General features: G+C 40.3%; 1 protein-coding gene and 2 non-coding genes across 3 annotated transcripts; all 3 read right to left on the bottom strand.

Moving 5' to 3' along the window:
* Positions 1–153: 153 nt before the first annotated feature.
* LOC112085443 lies at positions 154–10,719 on the bottom strand. Its single transcript, XM_024154657.1, has 10 exons — positions 10,633–10,719; positions 3,533–3,781; positions 2,923–3,121; positions 2,274–2,722; positions 2,132–2,194; positions 1,967–2,041; positions 1,688–1,762; positions 1,465–1,596; positions 1,058–1,255; positions 154–789 (listed from the first exon to the last, which is right to left on the bottom strand). Exons 1-10 carry the CDS (start codon positions 10,717–10,719, stop codon positions 154–156), a joined length of 2,163 nt encoding a protein of 720 aa, XP_024010425.1.
* Positions 10,188–10,294, bottom strand: LOC112085875. Its single transcript, XR_002899159.1, has one exon. It is a non-coding gene; the product is annotated as a small nucleolar RNA R71 (small nucleolar RNA).
* A 5,298-nt stretch (positions 10,720–16,017) lies between the features above and the next one.
* LOC112085860 lies at positions 16,018–16,124 on the bottom strand. Its single transcript, XR_002899147.1, has one exon. It is a non-coding gene; the product is annotated as a small nucleolar RNA R71 (small nucleolar RNA).
* Positions 16,125–27,892: the final 11,768 nt, after the last annotated feature.

The raw sequence follows: 27,892 nt of genomic DNA, 5'->3' as shown, positions 1-27,892 counted from the left end.
TTGCCATTCCATAAAGGAAGAAAAAAACAAAGTTAAACATAAGAAATCCCGAAGCCAATTCGTAGAAAAAACGAACAAGTACCGAGTTTACAGGCAACCAAACATACAACATAAATGTAACGGTAATCTGGTTGGCGGACTAACCAGATTGAGTTACACAGCATAGTGCCTGATTAAGGACACGATCATCTTCTTTGTCTCCGACTCCAACAGCAAAACACCGAACTGCCTGCAGCCTTCTAAACCGCCAACAGCGTGTGTCTGGAGCAGGAAAATGGAATACATACCAGAATCAAAGGGAGATGATATTTGATGAATTCCACTCACTCTTTCAATGGCAAAAGGTGATAACTCCACTTGGCTCATCCCCTCGTTGGCGCTAACCCCTTTGAAAAGGTAAGGGAGCATTTTTGCTATTCGTTGAAGCTCATTGGTAAGTCGGTTGTCGTTCAGCAAAGCAACATTGCAGTCCAAAATTTGGATCCTTTTGCCTTTCAGGTCGACAGCAAGCGTGACCCAGTGACGCTGGTCAAAGTTAAAAGGCATGTAAACGAATTCGGCTTCTTCATAGAGCTGAACACGATCAGAATCGTCTTCGCCGTTTATCATGCCTACGACGGCCTTGGGGAAAACAAATGAACCTTGATCTTCGGTTTTTGAGAACCTTGGGAATAAGTTCGTTAGCTGGACAACAAACTCCGTGTCAAGTAGGTCAACCCTCAAGCCCACACCATCCGCCATGTCCACTCTCAACATGTGGCGAGAGAACTGGATCAGGCCGTCCATGACCTGCTCCATCACATGAACAGTACATTCAGATCACATAAAGAAGCTTAAAAAAAACAGTAAAGAAATATGGTTACCTTTGCGGGAATATTCTTCTTCCTCTCGAGTAGATCATTGAAGTCTTTGGCCGACAACATAACGAGATTTACCCGGTTAAGTTACCTGTAAACAAAAGGCGAAACCGAAAGTTATGTAAAGAGAAGTTAAGACAATTATCGTGATAAGTAAAATAGCTCATATACCTTTTAACGGTTCCAATGGCAACTCGGACCTTCTCATCCAATTTCCTCGCTTTTGTGACTTCTACCTCTGTTTCTTGACCGATCAAGATCGTCAATCTTTTGTCGCATTGGTAACGGTCGTCAATCCTCGACGAGACAACACGTGGCCGTTTGCTTTTCCTAGTGTGTTCATTAACTGCCTCACTCATCAGTCCTGGGAGAGGTATGGCTTCTCTGCCACCAGCAACCTAGAGAAGGAGATAGGTTGTGTGTATTAGACGAAACGCATATGCGATAACATATATTAGCTGGTAAGTTTGTTTCCTCGATAACTTCTTCTTCGTGATGCGTTTCTACCTCTTCAGGCGGCTAAATTAAAAAGAAAAATGAAGATCGCTAAAAAATAAAAACATAAACAAATGATAAATCCACATAGTAAAACGAGGCAGAAGTGAACCTGATAAACCACCATTGCCCAACAATTCAGACCAGGGTCAGCCACGGAGTCTTCAAATAGATTGGACTGGGTAATCGGATTCTCCCCTTGTTCCCTGTTGCCTTCATTCATCGGCTCGGCATTCTGATACGGCTGGAGACAACAATACAAATACAGTTGACATCGTGTTGCATAAGCGCACGACAATAAACATAACGTATACCTAAGCTAACTGCAAACTTACTGAATCAATATCTGTTTGCTTGCTCGGCAGTTCATCAGATAACGTACTCAACCCTGCTCCCAACCCAGCAGTGACCTACGAAAGAAACGTTACAGTTAAAATAGATATGAAAATAAAAACAAAGCTTCTCCTTTCCCCTCTACCTCAATGGCATCAGCTTTCTTTGATTTGGACAACAACTTCTGCTAGCAGGGCTCAACTTCGGGCTGCACCTAGTTCGAATAACCGATTAGAAAGTTATAGTGGTATAAGTGATAACTAAAATAACTGCTAATTAACCAAACCACCAACCATCATTTGGCACAGAGGTTCATCAGAGAGTGGGTTCACCCGCGCCTCCACCCCGAGAGATACCTAAACACATCATCGTAAGATCTTAACCAACTGTACCCACTAAAAACATTAGAGATGAAGCAAAAGGTTGCATATCGAATACGCAGGTACCCCAAACGCATGAGCTTTCTTGGAGCTTGGCAATGACTTCTGAGATGAGAGTGGCACTTCATCCTGCAGCGGAATCAAAGTTTTGAATGTTATCAACTAGGCTTATGCAACGAAGATGATAACCAGGTGTTTTTTTCATTACCAATAATTCGTCCTGAACATAATAAGCGGTGATCTCATCAACCGAAAGTGATCCTGACTGCAGAGGAGAAGATGGATTCCGCGTACTGGGATAGTCATCGCAGGCAGTGTGGAGCGGCTGGTCAGTATCTTCGTTACATTGATTAGATTCCTTTGGCTGGCCATCGTCGAGAACGCCTTTGCTAGTAACAACTGTGTTTGCAACACCTGCAACCACCGTGGGAGTTTCTATTCGCTCGCCATGCTCTCCAGCTTGAGTTGTTTGGTTTGGCTGTTTGTGACCGTTCCCATTGTCTGGTATTCCTGCATTGTTGTCCTTAGCCGCGTTTTCAGCACTCTCCCCTCCAGAACTTGATTGTTGCGTAGTTGACTGAGATATAACTCTTTCCTCGACAACAGTATTATCGGTAAACCATTTTGTCAACGCCTGAATAAGCACCTTGTTGTTCTCTTGAAGAATACCACAAAAGTTCTCCTGCTGTATTATATCATGCTCCGACAGTTTTGCATCAATCAGTTCTAATAGCCTGCTTTCTTCAGTGCTTGAAGCAGAAGGCGCAGTTCGTTTTGATGGGGGGTTGACGTTGAAGGCGCGGTGTGTTTTTCTTTACTCTTACGGTTCTTTCCAGGAACACTCCGCCGAATGATACCTCGCCTCTTCTTATCTTTGCCAGCTATTTGAGATGGAATCCTGCCTCCAACAAACATATCGTCTTCGAACTTGAACTCCTGTGAAATGAGTTTGAGCATGTTATCCACCACGGGGTCAACATGATCATATTCCCAACTCAGATCTTCTTCCTCCGGATCGAACACAATCTCGGGACGAATAATACTATTGACAGGATCCTGAAAAAATGAAATACAATCAACTTAGTTAACTGGAAATGATAATCTGCGTTTAGGACATAATTATCACGAAAAATTTCCACAAACTCAAAAACAAACTACTTCAAAACATGATCCAGATAGAGGTGGCTGTCGATACAGTTGGCATCTACATGTGTTTACAGGTACATTTATCAGATAATTACGAGCCTTCGCGGTTAGATAGGTAACCAATTAAACAACACAACAGATCGATGATAGGTTTGCTTACATGTACTAGGTGTCAAAGTTAGCTAATCATATATAGTTAGCTAGTTAACTACGTTATATGGTTATCTAGTCAACTTCATTAGATAAAGCTAATATGCAAACCGATATCCGAGATAACAATACATGGAATTAACCATATAACTAACATATTTCGAATTATACCTCGCAAGCCTCATCTATATCTCGAGCACGCGATAATAGAAACAACCCAAAGGTCCCCGACCAAGCCGGCATAGTGGGAATGTCGAGCAATTTACCAAGAGGCGATTCGCGGATAAATTTGATTTCTTCATCATCCAAAGCCGATACAAGATCTTGAATAATGCTGAATTTCTGATACGTAATAACCCTCTGCCCCCAAGGCTCAGCTCCAGCAGCTATCATTCTCTTTGGTAATTCGGTGTCAGAAATCTGCCACCATAAAATCAAAAATGACCCAGCTGTTACAAAACAACGAAAGCAGTAAAGAGCAAGATTGGAGATTACCTTGTTCTCGGGAATCAGGGGCCAGCTACAACAACATGCAAAGTCTTCGCGGTGCCTGAAGAAACAACGCTTCTCGGTTCGGATGTTCGATATGAAGTGAAATCAGAAAAAGTTTCCGCCAAATAAACCCTAGAGACTTACGTTTTTCCCCCTCTAAATGAAATAATTAAAAACAAAAATAGGAAATCAGATAAAATTGGATATGGTTGTCGGGTCTACTGACACACGCAACCTGATGGCGGGGCCCAAGGAGAAATGTAATCATACATAGAGAGGGGTTCAATTGTCTTTACTCGCGTGAACAGAGATTGTGCACAGTGTCGCTTTCGAGCGGCTTAATTTCTAAATTTTCTGATGGTAGATTGTTCAATTTCTCTAAAATATTCACTAAAAACCTTTAATGGGGTTTTGGCAATAACCATGTTCTTAGACACTTTGTTTAATACATCCAAAAACAGCCCTGGATCCAAATGGAATGATAGGCTTTTTTTTTTGCAGTATTACATTATAAAAACGGATCTCGTAGCTTTAATTAATATTATTATAAGGACAAAGTCTTTTGATCAAAGATTAATATGATCGGGACGGGGGTCCCAAAAAACACTAGTTTTTTTTTATGTGTATAGACTTTTTGGTTGGAATGTACGAGGCTTCAATATTAGCCGTTATTGTACCGGATTCAAAAAATGGATTAAGCAGAAAAAACTGATTTTTAATAGTTTACTTGAGACTCATGTGAAGATCCCAAAGTAGAGGAAGTTCATCTCCAATATTCTTCCTGGCAAGCTGTATGAAGATATTTATTTCTTTTCGAAATTAGGAAAAGTATGGGTCCTTTGTCACCCTAGCGTGAATGTGACTACTATTTCTAAGTCGTTGAAAATGGTGGCTTGTGAGGTTAAGCGGTCTGATTTTCAGAATGTGTTTGTTGTGGCTTTTGTTTATGCTCAAATGTTGGGGAGCAAAGAAAGCAGCTTTGGGTTGAGATTGTGCTCCTATCAACTAACCCCTTGGTCATAGGTAAGCCTAGGGTTATTCTTGGTGATTTCAACCAGGTCTTAAATCCAAATGAGCACTCTTTGGCTGCAAGTTCAAATGTTGACAGACAGATGATGCGAGCTAGAACGGGGTTGGTTTTTACTAAGCTTCAAGTTCTAAATTTATAACCTCAAAATGTCTGCAAGTGCCCAGATTTGCGATGTAGTACTTAGAGTATCGATCCACAAAGACTTAGGATTTTCGGTACGAATTCAAGTAAATGTTTAAATCAAGCTAGAACTAAAGGAATTAGATTTTGGTTTTTAGGTGTCACTAAATGTAAACTAGAAAGCAAGTAAAAAGCAATTGAAACTAAGGTTGTAAACTATGAACAACAAACGCTGGGCTTAAGGGTATTCGCAGGGATTCATGGACTAAACCTATGATAAAAATAAAAGATAAAAGTAATCAACTACGGTTTATTCTAGAATACGAGCACGGAGGTAAAACTAGCCTACTTTCGCAGCACTAACCAACTGCCAATCACGACCCTGACCAGTAGCTTTCAACTCTGGCCCCGGTAACCATTGTACGTAATAGCTTGAACAAGACTAATCTACATTCATGATTCACCCATAGGTAGTTTTTGTTTCCTATGGCAGAATCGTTCGTTTCACTCTAGAACAGTTAGAAAATGAAAACATTCGCAACACTATGTATATATTTCGAATTCTAAGTGGTCAACAGAGAATCACACTGTAAGAATAAGAGTAAACAAAGAACACCTAGAGGATTATAAACCCTAAATCTAACAATTCATAGAAAAAGACACATGAAATTCCCTTTGAAAAATTTCTTTAAACCCAACTGTGAAACTACTCAAACGTATTGTAACAAACCATCATAAGGTATTTAAATTTGCTGGAAATTAAATAGAACAAGGGAGAATAATGAAAAATATAGGTGAAGATGGAGGATCAATGGTGCTCTCCTCAGTGGCTCCTATTCAAAGACGGCTTCTCTCTAACCTTGTATAAAAATCGAGCATACCTTTAGAATGACCTAGAAGAGGTTTTTATAGCTTTTGGAGTTGTCTTGGACGCCTAGGGTTTCGATCATAAGTGATGGGATTGACTTGGGCTTGATTTGGGTCTCTCGGGCTATAAAACATGTCTGGCCGCGGTCGTGGTAGTCCTGGCCGTGGGGAATCATAGTCTGGCAGCGGTTGCGGCCTCAGCTCTGCTCTGGGACTGCAACATCTGTCTTAAGTGCATCTGGAATATCTGAAGATCTAACTGTTTTATTGTCTCCAAACCAATTGAATTAGAAAGCTGATTGTCTCCTCTATGTTGTCTCAAATTTTGGAGATAGCGTAGAAACACACTGGTCTAAATCATCATAGTATTGTTTTCTGTGTCCCTGATTTAAAAACTTTTTGAAAAAAATTTTGAAAAATTTTATGCATCCAAAACAAACTAAAAACAAATCAAATTTTATTAGTAACGGATGAACATCCTCCCCCAGACTTATTTTACATTTTCCTCAGTGTGGTAAAACTATGAGATGACTGTAAAGAAAGAATACAAAATTGAAGTGTTTAAATGTACTTACCTTGCCGGAGAATATCGTTCGTAAAAACGATGGTACTGCAGGCATAAAAGACATGACCGCTGGTTGAAAATTCTTGACCGTGGTTGAAGAGGAATATTCCACGGCTGGTCTCTACGTGATCGCAGTGATTGCTTCTTCTCCGGTTTATGATCCTTGCTTGTCTTTTATTCGTTCTTCTTTGTAAAAACCTGAAATTCAATGAAACAAAAACAAAGCAACAAAAAGAGAAAATAATGGCCAAATGGAAATAAATAAAATACCGAGTGGGTTCCCTCTCACGAAGCGCTTATTTCAAGTCGTTAGCTTGACATTGTTGATTGATCAGGCTGATGGTGGGTCAATCAAAACCATCACTTTGTCTCACGTCTTCTTCCTCTATGGCGAGATATGGCTTGACACGCTGTCCATTTAGTGTGAATGAATCTCCATTTTTTCCCCATAGGACAGTGGCTATGTATGGCTTAACTTCCTTTATCGTGAAGGGTCTGAACCATATAGAACGTAATTTACCTGGAAAAGCTTAAGACGAGAATTGAAAAGAAGGAGTTTATCGTTAGTAGCAAAAGATCGATGAACAATCTTCTTATCATGATATGTTTTAGTCTTCTCTTTGTATATCTTCAAGTTCTCGTAGGCAATGTCGGAATTCTTCTAACTTGTGCAGTTGGAGTAACTTTCTTTCTCCAGCTGTTTTTAAGTTCGTATTCATCTCCTTGATAGTCCACTGTGCTTTATACTCGAGGAAGGTGACATGTTTTTCTGTAAACTAGATAGAATGGTGTCATTCCTAATGGCGTCTTAAATGCTTTCTGGTACGTCCAAAGTGCATCGTCAAGCTTGGTTGACCAATCCTTGTGATTCACTGTGGTTGTATTCTGCAATATCGACTTGATTTCTCTGTTTGAGCTTTCTATTTGAGCCCTAGTTTGGGGATGATATAGAGAAGAGAATTTATGCATAACTCCATTCTTTCTTATAAGATTTTTGAAAACTCTGTTGATGAAGTGCGAACCTCCATCGCTTATTACTATTCTAGGAACTCCAAAACGTGGAAAGATGATCGATTTAAATAGATTAATAACAACCTTTGCATCATTGGTGGAGCTAGCGACTGCTTCAACCCACTTAGAGACATAGTCTACGCCTACTAAGATGTGTTGATTTTCGAAAGAAGTCAAGAATGGTCCCATAAAATCAATTCTCCAAATATCAAAAATTTTGACTTCAAGAATGAAGTTGTGAGGCATCTCATTCTTTTTGCTTATATTGCCCATTCGTTGACATGAAATCACATCGTGAGATGTAGGCTTTTGTATCCTTGAACATAGTACGCCACCAAAAACCTACTAGTAAGATCTTAGAAACAGTTTTGAATGTTGCAAATGACATACGTAAGACGAGCCATGGCATCAGAATAATAATCCTGCCATCTCATCTTCTGCCGCGCATCTTCAAAATAAACCATCAGCACATCTTTTGTAGAAGTCTGGTTTATCCCAAGAATAATGTCTTACGTCTCGTAAAAACCTTTTCTTCCTATATCCAAAGAATTGTGGTGTGATAACACCGTATTTTGACTACTTTTATGGATCATAATGTCTTATGCAGGTGTTTTAACTCTGTTTTCAATAGTTTTTAAATTTTTTTCAATGTTTTAGAGTTTCAAAAGACTTTTCAGGAAACTTGGGCAAAAGATATGCAAATTGGAACAAATGAGCAATTTTGGATAAATGCAGACCGTCAGAAGTATGTCAAGCAATGAAGATTTTATCACTGTCTGATCACCCCCAAAATCTGTGACAACATAATGGATACAACCATCTTTCTAATGCACTTGGTTTGGAGACAATCCAAGGGTTAGATCTTCAGATACACCGGATGCAATAAAACAGAAAATGCAGTTCTGGAAGAGAGCATCAGCCGGGACCGTGGCCAAGCCTCATTTCTCGTGGGTAGAAGCACCGCGACCGAGGCCAGTAGTCGTTCACTTCCCAGACGACCTAATTAAAGACCAAGCGATTCCCTTTATTATTTTTGAAGCTCTAAGTGTCCAGGAAAACTCCAGAAGCTATAAATACCCTCTTTAGGTCATTCTAAAGGGAAAGGATCAAAGGAGAGACAAACTTAGAGAGAGAGATAGAGATTTTCGTGTGAGAAACCCTAGGAGGCCGCCACCTTTGAATGAGGAGCCGTTGAGGAGAGCATCATTGCGCCTCCATCTGCGATTCCATTCTTCGTTCTTCTTCCCTGTTTTCTTTAATTTCCTGCAATTTTCAATACTCTATGATGCTTTACTACAATATGTTTGAGTAGTTTCTCCAGTTGGGTTTAAAGGGATTTTTCGAAGGGAATTTTGTGTTACTTCTTCTATTAATCGATAGATTTAGGATCTATAATCTTCTAGATGTTCTTCGTTTGCCTGTGATTTTACTGTGTGATTCTTTGCTGGCCACTTAGAAGCCGATCTGATATGATATGTTGCAAAAGCTTTCATTGATTGTCTGAACTAGGGTGAAACGAGCAATGATTCTATAGGAGTGGAAACCTACCTATAGTTGAGTTGTGAATGTTGATGAGTCTTGTTCTGTTATTGCATTTACTCCCTTCCAGGATCAGAGTGGAAACCTACTGATCAGGGTTGCGAGAGATAGTTGTTTAGTGCTGCGAAAGTAGGCTGTTCATACTTCCGTGTCTCGAGTTCTAGAACATACGTAGGTTATTACCTTTATCATTTATTTAAATTCCACATAGGTTTAGTCCATGAATCCCTGCGATACCCTTGAGCCCAGCGTTTGTTTTTCATTGTTTACAACCTTCGATTTTATTTGCTTTTGATTCGATTTTTACTTGCCTTCATTTGCTTTCGTTTTTCAATTGCTTTTACTTGCTTTTTAGTTTAGATTTAGTGACAACCAAAACCCAAAACCAAAATCCAAACCTGTTTAGTTCTAATCTGATTTAAGCATTGGCGTGAATTCGTACTGAAACAACTAAGTCTAAGTGGATCGATACCCTAAGTACTACAGCGCACATCTGAGCACCTGCAGACATTTAGGGGTTATAAATTTAAAACCTGAAGCTTAGTAAAACCGACCAACCCTGTTTAAACCCCGTTTACAACAGCACCAAGTTTTTGGCGCCGTTGCCGGGGACTTTTGATTTGTTTTGTTGCGAATCCCAGATTAAATCCATTAGAACACTTGTTTACTTTTACTTTTTCAGGTTTCTCTACAATGGGAGACCCGAAACATGTTTTCGGGACTCTTGGTGATCCACCATATCGTGTGGATGGTGATGCAAGCGACGATGACCTGACTGATGATGAGTTTGAAGAACCGAACTATGATGACAATGAGCTAATCGGATCGGCAAAACATGAAGATGATGAACTGATTGAAATTTTTGATTCACTCGAGAAGTTCATGGGAGATCAAAGAGCTATTTAACCAGCCTTACCAGAGGATGACAAAACCGAAATTAAGGTACCCTATATCCACTTCGGTCAACAAAATCAATTCTATGGTTATTCATCCGAACACCCAATGGACCATATCGTGACGTTCGAAGAATTATGTGCAACCATTACAGCAAATGGGGATTACCACAAGTGTAGTATTTTCCCATTCTCTTTGAGAGACAATGCCAGCAAATGGCTAAAATCTTTAGAACCTGCTTCACTAAAAACGTGGACAGCGTGTAGAAAGGCTTTCCTAAATCGTTTTTACACTAGAAATCGTTCCAATCTCTTAAGGAACACGATACGAACTTTAAACAAAAAGAAGATGAAGATCTTTTAGATACTCGGGAGAGATTTAGGGAATACCAAAGAGATTGTCCACATCACGGATATACCGACGAATACCTGATGGGTATCTTCTATTGAGACATAAATCTAGAGTTACAACACTCTTTCGACACAGCAAGTAATGCAGACTTCTCAACTAGATCTGTAGAAGATGCTCGTAATCAAGCAACGTTTGGAAATTATGCACTTCCTGAGAAGAAAGAAGAGATTTCGGAAGTCATAAAGTGTCTCCATCACATAATGAGTCAAATTGGATTGCAACAACCGAACAAGACAAAAAATACGTGTAATTTTGATGATTGGAACAACCCAATGGATTCTTATGATCAAGAGATGATGAACACTGCAGAAGTCTATCAAATTCAAGATTTTCCCTTCGTACCTGATCACCGCGGGTCCATCCTTTTGGATCGCGGGAAACCATGGTTTCAGCACGGTCGTGTTTCACCGGACCGCGGCCAAGACCCATTTTGCCACAGTCACGAGCTTTACGACCGCGGTAAACCGTCTTCCGAACCAATCATGGCTGTTCAATCTGATCCAATCACCTATCCTAGTTTTCCCTCTTCTGAAGCTGAAAACCTAAACAAAAGAATTATAGAGCTTGAAAAAACTAATTAAAGCCCAAGTCGATTCCCTTTATTATTTTTGAAGCCCTAAGTGTCCAGGACAACTCCAAAAGCTATAAATACCCTCTTTAAGTCATTCTAAAGGGAGAGGATCGAAAGAGAGACAAACTTAGAGAGAGAGATAGAGATTTTCGTGTGAGAAACCCTAGGAGGCCGCCGCCTTTGAAGGAGGAGCTGTCGAGGAGAGCATCATCGCGCCTCCATCTGCGATTCCGTTCTTCATTCTTCTTCCCTGTTTTCTTTAATTTCCTGCAATTTTCAATATTCTATGATGCTTTGTTACAATATGTTTCAGTAGTTTCCCCAGTTGGATTTAAAGGGATTTTTCAAAGGGAATTTTGTGTGTCTTCTTCTATGAATTGATAGATTTAGGATTTATAATTTTCTATCTTTTCTTGGTTTGCCTTTGATTTTACTGCATGATTCTTTGCTGGCCACTTAGAAGCCGATCTGATATGATATGTTGCGAAAGCTTTCATTGATTGTCTGAAATAGGGTGAAACGAGCCATGATTCTTAGGAGTGGAAACCTACCTATAGTTGAGTTGTGAATGTTGATGAGTCTACTCACTTCCAGGATCAGAGTGGAAACCTACTGATCAGGGTTGCGAGAGATAGTTGTTTAGTGCTGCGAAAGTAGTGCTGCTCAGTATCACATCAATAAGTGACGGGATTGACTTGAGCTTTATTTGGGTCTCTCGGGCCATAAAACATGTCTAGCTGCGGTCGTGGCCTCAGCTCTGCTCTAGGACTACATCATATATCTTTTGTCCATTGGGAATATCTGAAGATCTAACCGTTGGATTGTCTCCAAACCAATTGCATTAGATAGCTGGTAGTCTACTCTATGTTGTCTCAAATTTTGGGGATGATCGGATGGTGGGAAGATATTCATCTCTTGCCATACTTCTGATAGTCTGAATTTATCCAAAATTGTTCATTTGCTCCAAATTGCACTTCTTTAGTCTAAGTTTCCAAAAAAGTATTTTAAAACTCTGAAACATGGATATCACTTAAAAATATTTGAAAACAGAGTTAAAATATTGGCATAAGACTTTGAATCAATCCATAAAAGTGGTCAAAATATGGTGTTATCAACAAACGCAGGAGTTTAGAGATTGCCTTCTTGATGCTTCAGATACGGATTTAACGTTCAGGGGATGTTCTTTTACCTGGTTGAATAAGATAAGGGTGATTCCAAGTGCAAAGAAGCTTGACACGATTCTTGTAAAAGACCTGTGGGATTTTCAATTCCCCTTGGCATATGGCATTTTTGGTGAGCCAGATTTCTCAGACCACTCTTCTGCACGTATTGTTCTGAACCCACTGCAGTAGTGGCTGAAGAAGCCTTTCAAGTCCTTTATTGCTTTCTCCAAAATGTTGAGTCCAAAATGTTGATTTTGTTCTTTGGGTTTGTTATCATTGGTATTCCCTTAACACGGTGGGATCTGCTATGTTCTGAGTTTCTCACAAGCTCAAGGCTCTTAAGAATCCTATTATAAACTTTTGCAAATCTAATTACTCTAACTTGGAAAAGAGAACTGGGGAAGCACATGAAACTCTAATCAGGATACAGAGTGAGCTGTTTTCGGATCCTTCTCCTAGTAATGCGGACCGGGAGTTTGAGGCAAACAGAAAGTGGCAGATTTTGGTTAGAACTGAAGAGAGGACATTACCGCATCCCTGGGTTATGAATGTTCAGCCGTGCAGAGAGGTAGCCTGGAGAAAGATTTCTCGGCCCTAGAGATCAAAAACGCCTTTTTCTCCCTTCCTAGTGATATGTTCACAACTTGCATCATTTATATTGCATTTTAGAGTCCAAATCATGTCTTATCTCATGCATTTTAGGTCCTTAAGCATTGATTTAGACCTTAGGTTTTGCATTAGGTCCCAATGAGTCTTTGCATGGTTTGGAGTCTTTATCAGGTGCTTTTGAGGATGTTTGGAGCAGAAGATATTTGATCCAGAGTTGAAACGGTGAAGAAAAAGGTCAAAAATGGTGAAAATGGCTTAAAGGAATTTCTTGGCAAAAACATGTACTGGATGGATCAGTTTTCTCGGCCAAAAATGCTATCGGGTGAATTTCTCTCGACCAAAGTCAGTATTGGGTGAAGACGCTATCGGGTGAAATTTTATGCTGAGACGGTGATTATTTCTCAGCTAAAAAGCTTACCGCAGGAAGGATTTCTCGGTTAAAATCTGTTTGCACCAGCGCACATCAAATATTGCCAATCCGGAGCTTCCGGTCCGAATCAGTTGTCGGGATCTTCATCCAAGTGAGATGATCGAGTCAGGGTTCCAGAACAGTTGGAATTACTGAATTCGAAGCAGTGAGCAAAGACTTAAGTTCACCTTTAGACACACCTGTCTCGCATGCATTTTAAGCCTATCCAATGAACTTCAAAGATTACATGGGACGATTCCTTTCCAGTCCGATTCAGTCTCCGGTGCCTTCATCAAGATTCAAGGTCTTTGAGTTTTCTTTCTAGAAAACCTGAGATCATCCGATTTGGAAATGTGGCTTGAGAGATATCGTCACCGGAGTGAACACGGGTCCAGGAGCTGTTTTCTTACCATTCCAATGCGATGCAAAGATGAGCGGTCCGAGGAGCCTTCCACTTCCTAAGTGCCAATGTTTTCTGCATAAAAGTTTGAGATGAATGAGTGATCTTTCTTGTGGAGTTGGTTTCAAGTCGTTTGGAGTTATGTGCTGAAAGTTATTGCGATCAGGATACAAGCGGGTCGATACAAGCTTCAACAGTTGCAATTTGTTCTAAGTATTTTAGCAGGCATCAGTGTCGTTCCCTCGACATTGCCTAAGCCGAGGCCTAGTCTCCGAACTTTTGGTCCAGACCTCGTGCTAACCCCTCGGTGTATCAAGACCAAGGCACACATGCTAAAGAAATGGAGCTGAAAATTACTAAGTGTTGAAGTTGAGCATCTATGCGACTTGGCTTGAGATTTGTAAGTGTGAAACTAGACCTCGGCTTCAACCCCTCGGCATTGCACGTTGGACCCCATCTTCCTTGTCCCCTCGACCAAAGCCCCTTGGTGTACACACACCGAGGTGAATCTCACCAAAGCAAAGTGCTCAAAGCCTCAAGCGAAGTCCACGGCTTGCCTATACCATGGTGCAAGGTTGTCGGATGAAAGCATCAAGACCTCGACCTGACCCCACGGTGTATCTATGCCGAGGTCCCTTGCCACAAACCCAGATCAAGAACAAAGCCGTTCTAACGGGTGCACGAGAAGATGAATCAAAGACTAGGGTTCATGCAGGTTCTTGGTGGGTTCTTCATGAGTTCTTGGTGAATCCTTCATATTTGACTCAGCAATACTGAGCCCCTCGACATCAATCCCTCGGCTTCAGTCTCTCACTCACCAAGGTGTCCACCCAACGATCCAACAAAACCGGTTCAGTACCCGGTTTGTTCCGGGCTGACCCGCATCACTTAGCTTTACTATATATAGTTTTAAGGACTAAAACCCTACTTATCTTATCTCTTATCTTATCCTTGAGAACTTGCCTCTTTGGTGAAAACTTGTCTCTTTAATCAGATATCTCGTTTTTTAATCAAATATCTTGTTCTTTTAATTTCTTTCCATCATTTTAAAGCTTCTAATCATGTCTAGCATCACTTCTTGCAAAAGATTAAGTGTGCTCTTCATGATTAGTGAGTAGTTTCGCTATTAAGGTCTTAGATAGGTAGATTAGGGTGCTGAAATGCTAGATTAGCGAGTTTAGGTTCTAGATCTGCATCATTCATTCTCTAACAAACCGGTCTCTATGTTAGATCCTTGAACATCACATGTGGTCTAGATCAAAGATATATTCTCGCATCAAAAGTGTTTGTAGAAATGTCTGAACCAAGTTTGTTAGAGGTTTAAGAGTCTTTCTTCATGATAATGATAGTTTGTTCTCTTAAATGACTTATTGAACTGATTTTTAATGCTTGCTGATTCATGCTTCTCAAAAGGGATTTTGGTATGAAAGAGGATTAGCATAGAAGTTTAATGCCTTCATGAGAGGATTATTCTATTTAATGAGTTCATGTTAAATGAAGCTGCTTGATCATTGGTTCATTAACTTGCTGTTTAGTGTGGAAAGCACCCTAGTTCATTATCCTACCTAAGACCTTTGCCTCATCATTCCATTCACAACCGCTTATCTCTCTTGCTTACTTATATGCTTATTTGCATCTGTCTTTAGTTTAAATTCTTATCTTCGTTCATTTTCTTGCTTTTTAAGTAGTCTACACACCAAAACCATTTCTAGTTTGACTTGACTTAATATTCCAAAACCCAAAACCAAAATCCAAACCTGTTTAGTTCTAATCCGATTTAAGCATTGGCGTGAATTCGTACTGAAACAACTAAGTCTAAGTGGATCGATACCCTAAGTACTACAGCGCACATCTGTGCACTTGCAGACATTTAGGGGTTATAAATTTAAAATCTGAAGCTTAGTAAAACCGACCAACCCCGTTTAAACCCCGTTTACAACAGCATCAATTTTTTGGCGCCGTTGCCGGGGACTTTTGATTTGTTTTGTTGCGAATCCCAGATTAAATCCATTAGAACACTTGTTTACTTTTACTTTTTCTTTTGAATTTTTTCAGGTTTCTCTACAATGGGAGACCCGAAACATGTTTTCGGGACTCTTGGTGATCCACCATATCGTGTGGATGGTGATGCAAGCGACGATGACCTGACTGATGATGAGTTTGAAGAACCGAACTATGATGACAATGAGCTAATCGGATCGGCAAAACATGAAGATGATGAACTGATTGAAATTTTTGATTCACTCGAGAAGTTCATGGGAGATCAAAGAGCTATTTAACCAGCCTTACCAGAGGATGACAAAACCGAAATTAAGGTACCCTATATCCACTTCGGTCAACAAAATCAATTCTATGGTTATTCATCCGAACACCCAATGGACCATATCATGACGTTCGAAGAATTATGTGCAACCATTACAGCAAATGGGGATTACCACAAGTGTAGTATTTTCCCATTCTCTTTGAGAGACACTGCCAGCAAATGGCTAAAATCTTTAGAACCTGCTTCACTAAAAACGTGGACAGCGTGTAGAAAGGCTTTCCTAAATCGTTTTTACACTAGAAATCGTTCCAATCTCTTAAGGAACAAGATACGAACTTTAAACAAAAAGAAGATGAAGATCTTTTAGATACTCGGGAGAGATTTAGGGAATACCAAAGAGATTGTCCACATCACGGATATACCGACGAATACCTGATGGGTATCTTCTATTGAGACATAAATCTAGAGTTACAACACTCTTTCGACACAGCAAGTAATGCAGACTTCTCAACTAGATCTGTAGAAGATGCTCGTGTTTTCATCAACAATCTTGCAAACAGCATCCGTAATCAAGCAACGTTTGGAAATTCTGCACTTCCTGAGAAGAAAGAAGAGATTTCGGAAGTCATAAAGTGTCTCCATCACATAATGAGTCAACTTGGATTGCAACAACCAAACAAGACAAAAAATACGTGTAATTTTGATGATTGGAACAACCCAATGGATTCTTATGATCAAGAGATGATGAACACTGCAGAAGTCTATCAAATTCAAGATTTTCCCTTCGTACCTGATCACCGCGGGTCCATCCTTTTGGATCGTGGGAAACCATGGTTTCACCACGGTTGTGTTTCACCGGACCGCGGCCAAGACCCATTTTGCCACAGTCACGAGCTTTACGACCGCGGTAAACCGTCTTCCGAACCAATCATGGCTGTTCAATCTGATCCAATCACCTATCCTAGTTTTCCCTCTTCTGAAGCTGAAAACGTAAACAAAAGAATTATAGAGCTTGAAAAAACTAGGTCAGGAAATTAGTGATCTTAGTTCCGAAATGAAAGAGATGCAGAAAGATTTCAATGAAAAATTTTCCAAACTCCATTGTCTAATGATCAAAAATAAGTCTAAGAACATAGATAATTCTGAAGAGGAGCCAAGTGAAAATTCTTTCGAAAGCTCAAGCGAAGCCGACCCCTCCGATCATGTGAAAGCCATCACACTTAGGAGTGGTCTAGCTTACAAAGAGGCTGGATTTCCTAAAGATCATGAAGGTGAGGAAAAGGGTAAGGAAAATGAAAAAAAAAGAGAAAGAATCACGATTGAAGATGTTGAAAAAGAAGTGATAGGAGAGAAGGATGGAGAAGAAGTAAGAGAAAATACATCGCGGGAAATCCTCGGAGAAAACCCGATTCCACCTCCACCAACTCGTGTCTATAAACCTAAACCTCCATATCCTTGAGCCTTTAGAGCCCCTAAGAAAGAAAAAGAAAAAGCTAAGCTGAAGGAGTTAATCGATCAATTAAATGTGAGATTACCTTTTGTAGAAGCTTGTGCTATGATTCCCGCTTTAAGAAAATATATGAAGGGTATTCTAACAAATTCTTTAACTCTTGAAGAAGGCTTTATGATAATAACCCATGAATGTAGTTCTATCCTGCAACCGAATCCCTGAAAAGAAAAACGATCCTGGAAACTTCGTACTTTCATGCACTATCAACAATATGGCTTTTGAGTGTGCTCTCTGTGATTTAGGATCGAGCATAAACATGATGCCTCTTTCAGTAGCAAAACGTTTAGGACATCACACTTTCCAGCCTACTAAAATTTCTTTAGTATTAGCTGATTGTTCTGTTAGACAACTCGTAGGTATCTTAATAGATGTTCCCGTCAAAATCGAAAAAAGTTCCATACCAACCGATTTCGTAGTTCTAGAACTAGAAAGTGAACCTAAGGATCCCCTTATTCTTGGACGACCATTCCTATCTACACTGGAGCCATAATCAATGTTCCTGAAGGAAAAGTTGACCTTCATCTAGCCGGTCTAGTTATGTAATTGACATGAACAAAAGTTTCGATAAACCAACTTTGGATGGCAAAATTTGTTGGATTGATGAGCTAGACAGAATTATTGAGGAAGTCTATGAAGATCTGCTTCCCGACGACCCTTTAAGTGTCACGCTTTCACCCACAAAAGACGAACGCAATTTCCTTGAAGAAATTTCAAGTGAATGTGCACGTGTGATTGATAAATCCGAAACTTATAGGAAACCTCTAAACTATCTAGATCTTAAGGACCAAACAAACATTCCTACACCTCCTAAAGACACTGCCGCAGCAATTAATGATCCTTGGAGCGAGCTTAAAGCCTCTTCCCGTCGGACTTAAGTACGCTTTCCTTGGACCAAATTCAACTTATCCTGTCATTATAAATTCTGGTTTGACAGAAGAAGAAACCACACTGCTGTTGTCTGAACTGAGAAAGCATACAAAAGCTGTAGGATATTCACTCTTTGTATGCACAAGATTTATCTAGAGGATAATTGATGTGTCTGCTGTCGTGAGGGTGTCAAGTTTTACCCTAAATGAAATCAATAGCCACAAGTGCACAGCTGATCAATTGTAGTACTTAGGGATCGAATCCACAGGGAAGGAGGATCTTTCCTGCAAAAGCATTCAAAAGGAATATAAAGTAAGGAAGTCTAGAACCAAGCGATTTTAATTGGGTTTTGGTGGTGTCTTTAAAACGTAAAAACTAATCTTAACGAGAAAATACGAGAATTAAAATGACCTGATAACTAAACTTAATGAAATCGACTAAAAACGAGAAAAAACGCCTAAACCTAATTGCTTAAGTGAAAATCGATTAAGAGAATGAAAATGATGAACTAAAGCTTGAAATAAAATCGGTGTAAATCTATAGAAAAGAGGGCACTGGGTTTCAGGGAAGTTTTCTCTGGGGTATGAACGATTCAAAACATTGATAGAGAGTAAATTTGATAAGATCTTAGCTTAAAATTTTCGAACTAGAGTCACGGACATATGAATACGCCACTGTCGTGATCATAGACAATTATCTCTCTCAACCCTGACCAGTAGGTTTCCACTCTGGCCCTGGAAGAGAAGAGATGCATTACGTTCAAGACTCATCAACATTCACAAATCGCCCATAGGTAGGGTTCCACTCTATGTTTGTTTTGCTCTCCCAAACTAGATCTGACACCGGATGAACACTTTCGTGTCACCAAGCATCTGGATCAGATTGTAGTTCATGACGCTACTCTCATGCAGTAAAAGTAAATTCAGAAGAAAAAGTTCTAAGATTTGGCTTCAATAGCTCATGGAATCCTCATCGAACATATGTATCCCCATCGAAAATCCCTTAGACCCAACAATAAAACTACTCAGACATGATGAACGAAATTAAAAACATAGTATTAAAAATTAGAGTAATAATCGAAATTGAAAAAGAAAGAACAAGGGTTCAAGAGACAAATCTCTCACTCCCTAAAAGCTAAAACTTAAAAATTATTCTAAAACAATGAGTGCATATGAGGTGATACGAATTAGGGTTCCTAAAACATGTATTTATAGTGCTCAAAATATCTCTGGGCGTCACTTAGGGTTTCTCCAAATGAGGGAATCATTTTGGGCTTCAGAAATGGGCCTTCGAGTTTGGAGTTGGCTGGCCGCGGACGGGAAGCTTCTGACCGTGGTGAAATGGCTGTTGGCTGCGGGTGGAAATGCTTGCTGGCTGGTTTACGGGACATGTTGGTCTTCGCGTATCTTTTGATTGAACCGTTGGATTGCCAAGATGTAAACTGTGCTGGAAAGATGATACTTTCATCTTTGAGATCTCAAAATTTGAGCTGGATCAGACGGTGAGAAGGCCTTCAATCGGGGGTGAGCTTCTGACGGTTTGACTCTGAGCTGAAAATCTGGTCTTCTATCCATTTTTTTAAGCTTTTCCCTAAGTTTCCTGAAAAGAGTCTTGGAACTACAAATACTAGAAAAACGTAATAAAAGTACTTGAAAGCAGTAAAAAACATAGAAAAAGTATTTCAAAACGATCCATAAAAGTGGTCAAAATACGGTGTTATCAACTCTCCCAGACTTAAACCTTTGTTTGTCCTCAAACAAAGCAAAAGTCTAAACTGGTTAAGTGAAAACAAGAATAGGGAATGCACAAATCTCAGAGACATGAATTCCTAAACTAGGACCAAAGATCGTGCATCAATCCACAACTTAGTCTAGAAAATTCTCACCAAGACACAAAAGATACTAGCCCACTTTTTCCGTCATGCAAAACTTAAATAATCTAAATCTTGATTCCAGTCAAATAGCTCTCTACATTCATTAAGTGCAATAGGTAATTCTCATTAAAGACATCATCTAGGGTAGACGGCGTTTGGTATTAAAGGGCTGTTTAAGTGGTGGAGTTAAAGTGTTTCGGGTTACCTGATGAATCTGGAGGATGCAAGATAATATGCAAAACCGCAAGAGAGATAAGGACTTGTTGATGACCGCAATTTTCAGTCACTTCTTCTTGCCAAATGTTGTTGCATAATCCTTCCTCCTTTGTTGTGAACAACTATTCCCTCAGACTTAGATTCTTTCTGGGAATCAGAAAATGATCTCCAAAACTCCGTAAAATCGAACTCCAGTTGCCTTGGGACTTAAAATTTGATCTCTCTAGACTCGCTAAGGCTTTTATCTCCTTTCTTTTCCTATTTTTGGATTTTTTATTTCTTTTATTTAGGAAAGGGGATGCCTTTTAAAGAGAGAGAGACTAGAGGAAGAGATTGTACCAAAATTTGAGATTTTCAAAGGCAAACTAAGCTTCCTCATGTGTTGAATCCTTCCGGGAAGTTTTCCGGCTAATCGCAGGTCTCTGTCTTTGGTGACTGAAAACTGCATCGTTCCTCTTTCTCTCTAACGTTTTTACACATATCTGCATATAAGACAATAGAAAACAAGAGTGCATGTGGTTTGAAAGAGGATTGGTTAAGGTGGGGAACTAGCTAAAGATGAACTAGCCATTCAAGATCAACAGAGAGTGGTAAAAAGGGTAAAGGAGTCCTGAATGTGTGATTCGTTTCCCTGGTCTAATGCTTCAATGAGAGAATTAAGTCCAAATAAAACAGAGCTAGTGTATTCCTTCATCTAAATCGAAATCATTCAAATTCCTCTGGGGTACTTTGTTTCAAATGTGCTTAGCTACCGCCTAGTCTAGTCTTAAATCATGAATGAGCATGTCACTAGGAACATTCTAAAAGCACACAATCAACTATCATTGATTCATGTTCACCATTCCCTTTAAAATGTATTTTGTTTTAAAAATCAATTTTGAAAAACTTTAAGGAAAATGCAGAAAGTGTAGATAATGCAAGACTCATGAAAGAAAAGTGGTTAGAAAGGGATGAAATCCTCCCCCAGACTTAAATCACACTGTCCTCAGTGTGAAACAAGTCGAGATTGGATGAGAAAAATGCAAAGATAATCGAATTTGGTAAGGCCAAAGAGAACTTACCTGGATCCGGGATGCTGGTGGAGATGGACCGGATTCATTCGAAGAGGTTTGGGAAGGTGATAGGTGGTGATGGAAGGTGGTGGGAAGTGATGAATGAGGTGAAGTGGGGCTTGATGAGGTGGAATGAGGTGAAGTGGGTGGTTTGGGGCCGGATATCATCTCAACGACCATCTGCTGCGGTCAGGGGTCACGCGACCGCGGCAAACTGGTGCTCGGCCGCGGTAAGAAAAATGCGGCTGCGGTCGAAGTGGTGTCTCCCACGGTCAGAACGCCTGCGACCGCGAGGGCTTAAATGCGGCCTGTTCCTGATTCTCCTTAGTTCCTGCTGGGCCGAGCAGTCAGGGACCATCCTTCTTTTTGGGTTTTTGGGTTTTTTTATTTTTTGGCTTTTTTATTTTATTTTATAAGAAACACCTGAAACTAAGAAAAAAAAAAGATCAATAGAAAAAGAAAAAATATCCCAAAGAAAACAATACCTAAATGCGTTGCCTCCCATTAAGCGCTTCTGTTTTAAGTCGTTTAGCTCGAATTTGGTGTAGGATGTGGCTTAGTCCAATGAAGAAGATCTTTTCCTGAGAGAAGTCTTTTTCGACATCTCCTTGCTTTGCCTAGCAGGTTCTTCGTCACTCCAAAGTTCTTCTTCAAACTCTTCTGTTGCAGAACTGATAACTAAGAGTTTTCAAGGCTCTTTATAGAGGTTATCAATCCCCTTGTCAAAGTAGCACAAAGAGGTTTATCAATCCAGATGTGGTGTTAGACACTAAACTATGTGATCAAGTTCTTAATTCAAGCAAACAAGAGTGGTTTTGATTTTCTAAAGACAACTACAAACCTAAACAGGATTAAAGACTAATGAAATGATTAAACAAGAACTAAACAATGACAAATGATGGGAATATGATATGATGGAGGCATGAGATTCTAGACATGATAGTTGGTTAGGGTGCCTTGGTGCTAAATTAGAAATGCTAATGACAATGATGAGACATGATTCAAATGATTAAGAACTATAATCTAGGTTAATCCTCTCATGAAGGTATCAACCCTTATACTAATCCATTTTCAAACCAAATTCCCATTTGTGAAATATGAATCAATATGCATTAATAAACAGTTCTTAATGATCATTCAAGCAATTAACAATACATCATCATGCAGGAAATGCTTAAACCTCTAATACAGCTCTTTCAGGAATTTCATCAAACACTTTTGGTGCATGAAATTCCCAGAATCTAGATCTCAAGTGATGTGCAAGGATCTAGCATAGAGAACAGCTGTTTAGAGAGATGAATTAATGAATCTAGCCCTAAGCACTCCTAATCTAACACTTTAGCACCCTAACCTACACATCTAGAACCTCATTAAGGTGACTACTCACTAATCATACTAATCTCTCTTAAACCTTTGCAAGTTGAGAAGATTAGCATGATTAATGATGAGAAATGGAGATGGAGATGATAGATTAAGAAGAAAGCAGCTTTAAACACAAAAATCTCTTAAACTCTCTTGATTAAAGGGCCAAAAATCGATATTTCTCTTCTTGGTGGAGTCATTTTCACAAAAGAGGCAAGAGACAAAAGGAATAAAGCTTAGTTCTCTCACAAAAAAACCCTAAAAAGTATTTATATCTTTCTAAAAACAAACCGGGTCAGCCCGGAACAAACCGGGTCCTGACCCGGCTTTAATGGATAAAGTGGGAATTACTGCGGGTATGTCCAGTATGTCCCAGGTAGCACGCCCAAGTCGCAGTAGATGAAGAACCTGTCTTGTGAGGCTTAAATCGTCTTGTCCAAGCCGCATGCCCAAGTAGGAGTGATTTGCGAGTTTTGCTGTGGCTTAATCTTCTTCTTCTTCAACTCGCAGGACCAAGGCGGTTTCTGGGGAGTGTACAAACTCTGCGGGTTGGTTTCCATTGTACTCAGGTCGCAGGCTCAACTCGGAGTAAATTGCGAGTGATCGTGCGGCTTGGTTCCAGGCGCGGCCAGCTCCCATGCCTAAGTCGCATGATTGTGGACTTAGCAATTTTCTTGCTCGGGAGCCTCAGACCTCATCCAGTGATAGCTTACCCGCCCTTCTCAACTCGCAGCATCAGCTTTCAGGCATTCATCTTCAGGCCTGCGGGTTAACCAAGTCGCAAGACCATCTCGCAGCATTCAGAGCAGCTTGGACCACTTCGCATTCCGGAGAGTGTAACTTCCACTAAACTTGTCCGAATTGAGTGATTCCGGTTGAAGAAGACAGAGGACTCATTTATCTCCAACTTGGGTGAAGAAAGATTCGGTGCTTGGGAAGTGGAAGGCTTCCTGGAGGGCACAGCTTTGCAGTGCATTTACACGAACAGAGAGAGGCGTCTAGACATGTGTCCATTCCGGAGACCGTATCTTCCTGCTCGTTGCTCCGAATTGAATGATCTCGGACGTTCTGGAAAGAAGACTCAATCGTCTCGGGTTCGCATAAAGGCCCCGGAAACTGAATCGGCCTGGAAGTACACCGTCCTTCGCATTCTTCAGAGCTCATCGGCTTGGTCCAAAACAGCAGCGAGACAAGGGTTTCTTCCGACGAGCTTAACTCTCTGCTCACGCGTCCGAATTCCGTGATTCCACTTGCTAGGAAACCGTGCTCCAATCCTCTCCAACTTCTATGAAGCACCCGCCATCTGAATCGGACCGAAAAGCTCCCCGGACAGGCGATTTCGTAAACGTGTCTGCACCCGGAGATTTTGGCCGAGAGATGCTTTAACCGGTACGCGTTTTGGCCGATGAAATCTACCCGTGGTACGTGTTTTGGCCGGTAAAATCTTTCCTGGTACGTGAGAATGGCCGTGAAAAACCCTCCTGGTCAGCGAGAATGGCCGATAACCTCCAAAGACTCCATTTTGCCACTTTTCAAGCTTTGATCACCATTCCACCTCCTGGATTCATCTTTTCAGCTCCAAATGCACTTGATAAACACTCAAAACATGCAAAGACTCGTTGGGACCTAATGCATCTCCTAAGTTCTAAAACAAACCCTAAGGACCTAAAATGCATGGAATAAAACATGATTTAGAATGAATTATGCAACCTAAATGTTGCAAATTATGAACATATCAACTCCCCCACACTTGTCGTTTGCTTGTCCTCAAGCAAACAAGAACAAATGAGAGAAAGAGGTTGAATGCATGGGAGTTCACATTTCCTTTTTGAGAGAAGTGATCACAATGAGAATTCAAGTTCATGCTCAATTATGCAATGCAAAGCCATACTCAGATATATATCAACTCAACAAGGAATCTCCACAAGTTCTTCTCTCTCTCAACTCTTTCACATTCATTAAGCTTTTTACCAAGTGGATCAAATGATGCATTGTTTAAAAAAACATAGTTTGGCTAGGGTGAGGTTATGAGATTAAAATGATCTCATCAATGCCTGAGTGGGTTCAATGCAGCTAAAGGATCTCTCTATGAATGACCAAACTTTGGCAGAATGCTAAAGGTAAAAGGCAACCTATGCATACAAGGGCAAAGACTCATTCCACCCCACACTCTACTCAAAGTTTTCTCACTTGCTTACTTTTCACACTCATTCTTCTCTCACTAGGGGACTCTCTTTTCTTTTTCATACACAAGTCTTGGAGTTCAAACTTTCCATAGCTCTTTATCACTTTCTTTTGTAACCTCTAACCTCTTTTTTTCTTTCTTTTTAAAACATTTGAGCTCTTTGGCTTCTTTTCTTTTCTCTTAGAGGCTAGACTCTTTCTTTTCAAAACACTAGAGCTCACTTCTTTTGACTCAAAACTCCAAGACTGAATTCTTTTTCTATCCCCTAGTTCTCACCATTCTTCTTTTATTTCCACTCATCTCTCCTTTTTCCACTCACCAACATGTATTCCCCCACACTTAGTTCTTGCCAAATCTCTCAGCTCCTTGATTATGGAACTTAGCACTCAATGAGACTTGCCCTTGTCGCCCTAAACCTAACACTTTCTGCTAAGTCTGGTCCAAGGTGGCCTCTCAATCACACACAAACAATTGGCTTGAAAGAAGGATGGGTTCAGGGTGAGGAAAACTGATCTATTATGCAGATTCAGCTATTTGAGCTAAGGAAGAGGATGGTAAAAACAGGGTTCTAGCTCAAATATGTATATTGGTATCCACAAGCTTATTCAAACAATGCACCAAATGATAATTTCAAGTCAAGTTCAGGGTTTTCACTTAATTAGAGTTGAGTTCAATTCAAACTTGCTTCTCAGATTCAGATCATTTCAGACTTTGCAAGCACAGAAAAAGATTCACAAGCATATTCAGTTCAAGTTCTCAAAGTGATGTACTCTCTAGAAAACCTATCATTACTCCCTGCAAGATGCAACCTACATGCATATGCAATCTAGACTCAATCCTAAAAATGAGAATGCAGCTACATGATCAATTTTTTTTTTGTGAAACTTTTTCAGATTTTTCCATTTTTTTGGTTTTTATATGCACTTAGATGAGACTACATGAATATGCAACTAAAATGTGACTCAAGACTCAAAGTGTAAAATAAGAAAAGAGAAAACATGATCAGTGAAGGATGAAACTCCTCCCCCACACTTAAATAACACATTCCCTTGTGTTATAAAAGTATGAGAAAGGAGTGAAAACAAAGTAAACAAGTGAAATGCAAAAGAAAAAAAAAGAAAACTACATGCTATTTACAAGGTTTTGAGTGTTACCTAGTGGCTGTTGAAGTCAGACCCCAATGAGTAGGAGGGGTTTGAAGTGTGGCCGGATGGTGTCTCCCAAGAATGATGGCTGGCTTCATCAGACCCGTCGTCAAGATCTACCCAAGTGGTTCCATATGTGACCAGGGCTGTGCAGTTCATGGAACTCTCTCCAACTTCCTCTCTGTTCCTTGGTGAAACCGGTGCTGGAGCCCCACCTTTGCAAGGTTTTTCAAGCTTCTAGATCCTCTTCTTCATCTCCTTGATGCATTTGGCCATCTTGTGGATGGTTTTGTCTTGGTACTTGCACCATTGTTGGAGAATACCAATCTTCTGTTGAGCTCTGAACCCTGAAGTGCCTGGTTCCTCCCAGTTGTAATCATCAAAGTGGTATCTGTTGCCACCAAAACGTTTTTGAGGTGGAGGCAGATCAGCATCTTGAGCACCAGCTGCACTTGTGGTAGCATCTTCAGCGGTTGCTTTCTTTCCCCTGGAGGCTTCTTCTCTGCAAGCTTGCTTGTATATGAGGATTGGTAGATCAGTTTGGACATTGTACAGCTCTTCCTTCAGCAAGAAGAAGTGAATGTTCCTCTTAACTTGGACTGTGGTGATGGAGGGATTGGGCAGGAGAACTTGGGCTGGCTCACTGATGAGTGTCTTGAAGTTGTATACTACCTTGGTACCCACTCTTCCTTGGAGGAAGCCAATCTTACACAAATGTGCTTCATTAATCAGATCAAACTTTGCCTTGTTCTCCTTGAATCTGTACCCCATGGCTTTCAAGATCTTTGTTATCACCCATCCATGGGCCAGCTTTGCATCTTGCTTTGTAGAACCCCACATGCACTTTTTGTAGAACATCAAAGACCTTGCTAATTGAGATGCAAGGCAAAGTGGGTATTCATACCCTTCATAGGGTTCCCCATCTTCATGTGTTGGCATCAGCGGTCTCAGCCCTACACCAAGAAGCATCAGATCTCCTTTGTGAACTCTTCCAACATCAATCTTGAAGTAGAAGCTGTGAGAGAGAATCTTGTGTACATATCTCAGGACTGAATTCCTTATCCAAGAGGACTTAGCTGTTCCAGCTGTGTACTTCCCAGAAGCAATTGATCTCCATAGAAGTTGGATCTCATCTTTTCTGAGATTGACCTGGTTTGAGAGAAGTTCATTTCTAGGTGATGAAAACCCAAAAATCTCATTCAATTCTCTGAATGACACTGAATACTCCTTCCCTTTCACAGTAAACTCCACATGTCCAAGCCCATCTCCTTGAATAATTCTTGAATCCCTTGGGTAGTAAATGAAAGCTTCAAAGGACGCCAAGAATTCTTGTGACTCTTGTTCATAAGCGATCTCTCTCATCTCCAAAAGTGACTCAACACCCATGTTCCCAAGCAAAGTCTTGACATCTTCATAGATGCCAATCTTCTTCAGAAAGTCCAAATCAGGGAATCTCCCTTTCTGGATCTCTATCTGTTGAAACTTAGCCAGATAATCAAGTGTTTCTGGTTCAGTTGTCTTGAACTTCTTTGATCCCTCTTCAATGGTGCCTTGGGAACCACCAGCTGAGCTGCTTGAGTCACTTTCAGTCTGTTCAGTCTCAGATACCACAGCCAACTGTTTCCCCTTCTTCTTGGAACCAGAAGCAACCACCAAAGCTTTTCCTTCAGGCCTTGTCCTTTTTGGCGCTGGATCACACTTCCCTTGCTTTGTGGTATTCTTTGCACCTTGACTTTTTTCTCTTGGATTTGAAGACCCTGAGACCAAACCTTTGCCCTTTGATGCATTGCCCTTCTTCTTGGCCAGAGAGTTGGTTCTTTCAGTCATCTGCCAAGAGATTCTCAAAAACAATGTTAGTACAAGAACAAGCTTCACAAAATTCTTCAAAATTTTGAAAAACATTTGTTGCAAGAATCGATTTTAAAACCACATGAACAGGTTTCCAAGCCAAGTATCAATCCAATAAGTTCATAGCAA

Source organism: Eutrema salsugineum, unplaced genomic scaffold, assembly GCF_000478725.1.
Source record: "Eutrema salsugineum unplaced genomic scaffold, Eutsalg1_0 scaffold_3, whole genome shotgun sequence".
Classification (NCBI taxonomy): Eukaryota; Viridiplantae; Streptophyta; class Magnoliopsida; order Brassicales; family Brassicaceae; genus Eutrema; species Eutrema salsugineum.
Note: the sequence above shows the minus strand (reverse complement) of the source record. Positions and strands in the feature narration are given on the sequence as shown.

What these genes read in the sequence shown, in the direction of transcription:
- LOC112085443 (XM_024154657.1), bottom strand. Translation starts at nt 10,719, where the DNA reads ATGGGTCTTGGCCGCGGTCCGGTGAAACACGACCGTGCTGAAACCATG. An exon ending in GATGGACCCGCGGTGATCAG is followed by an intron (nt 3,782 to 10,632) that starts GTACGAAGGGAA and finishes TTATGGTGGCAG; the next exon opens with ATTTCTGACACCGAATTACC. An exon ending in CAAAGATAAGAAGAGGCGAG is followed by an intron (nt 2,723 to 2,922) that starts GTATCATTCGGC and finishes GTATTCTTCAAG; the next exon opens with AGAACAACAAGGTGCTTATT.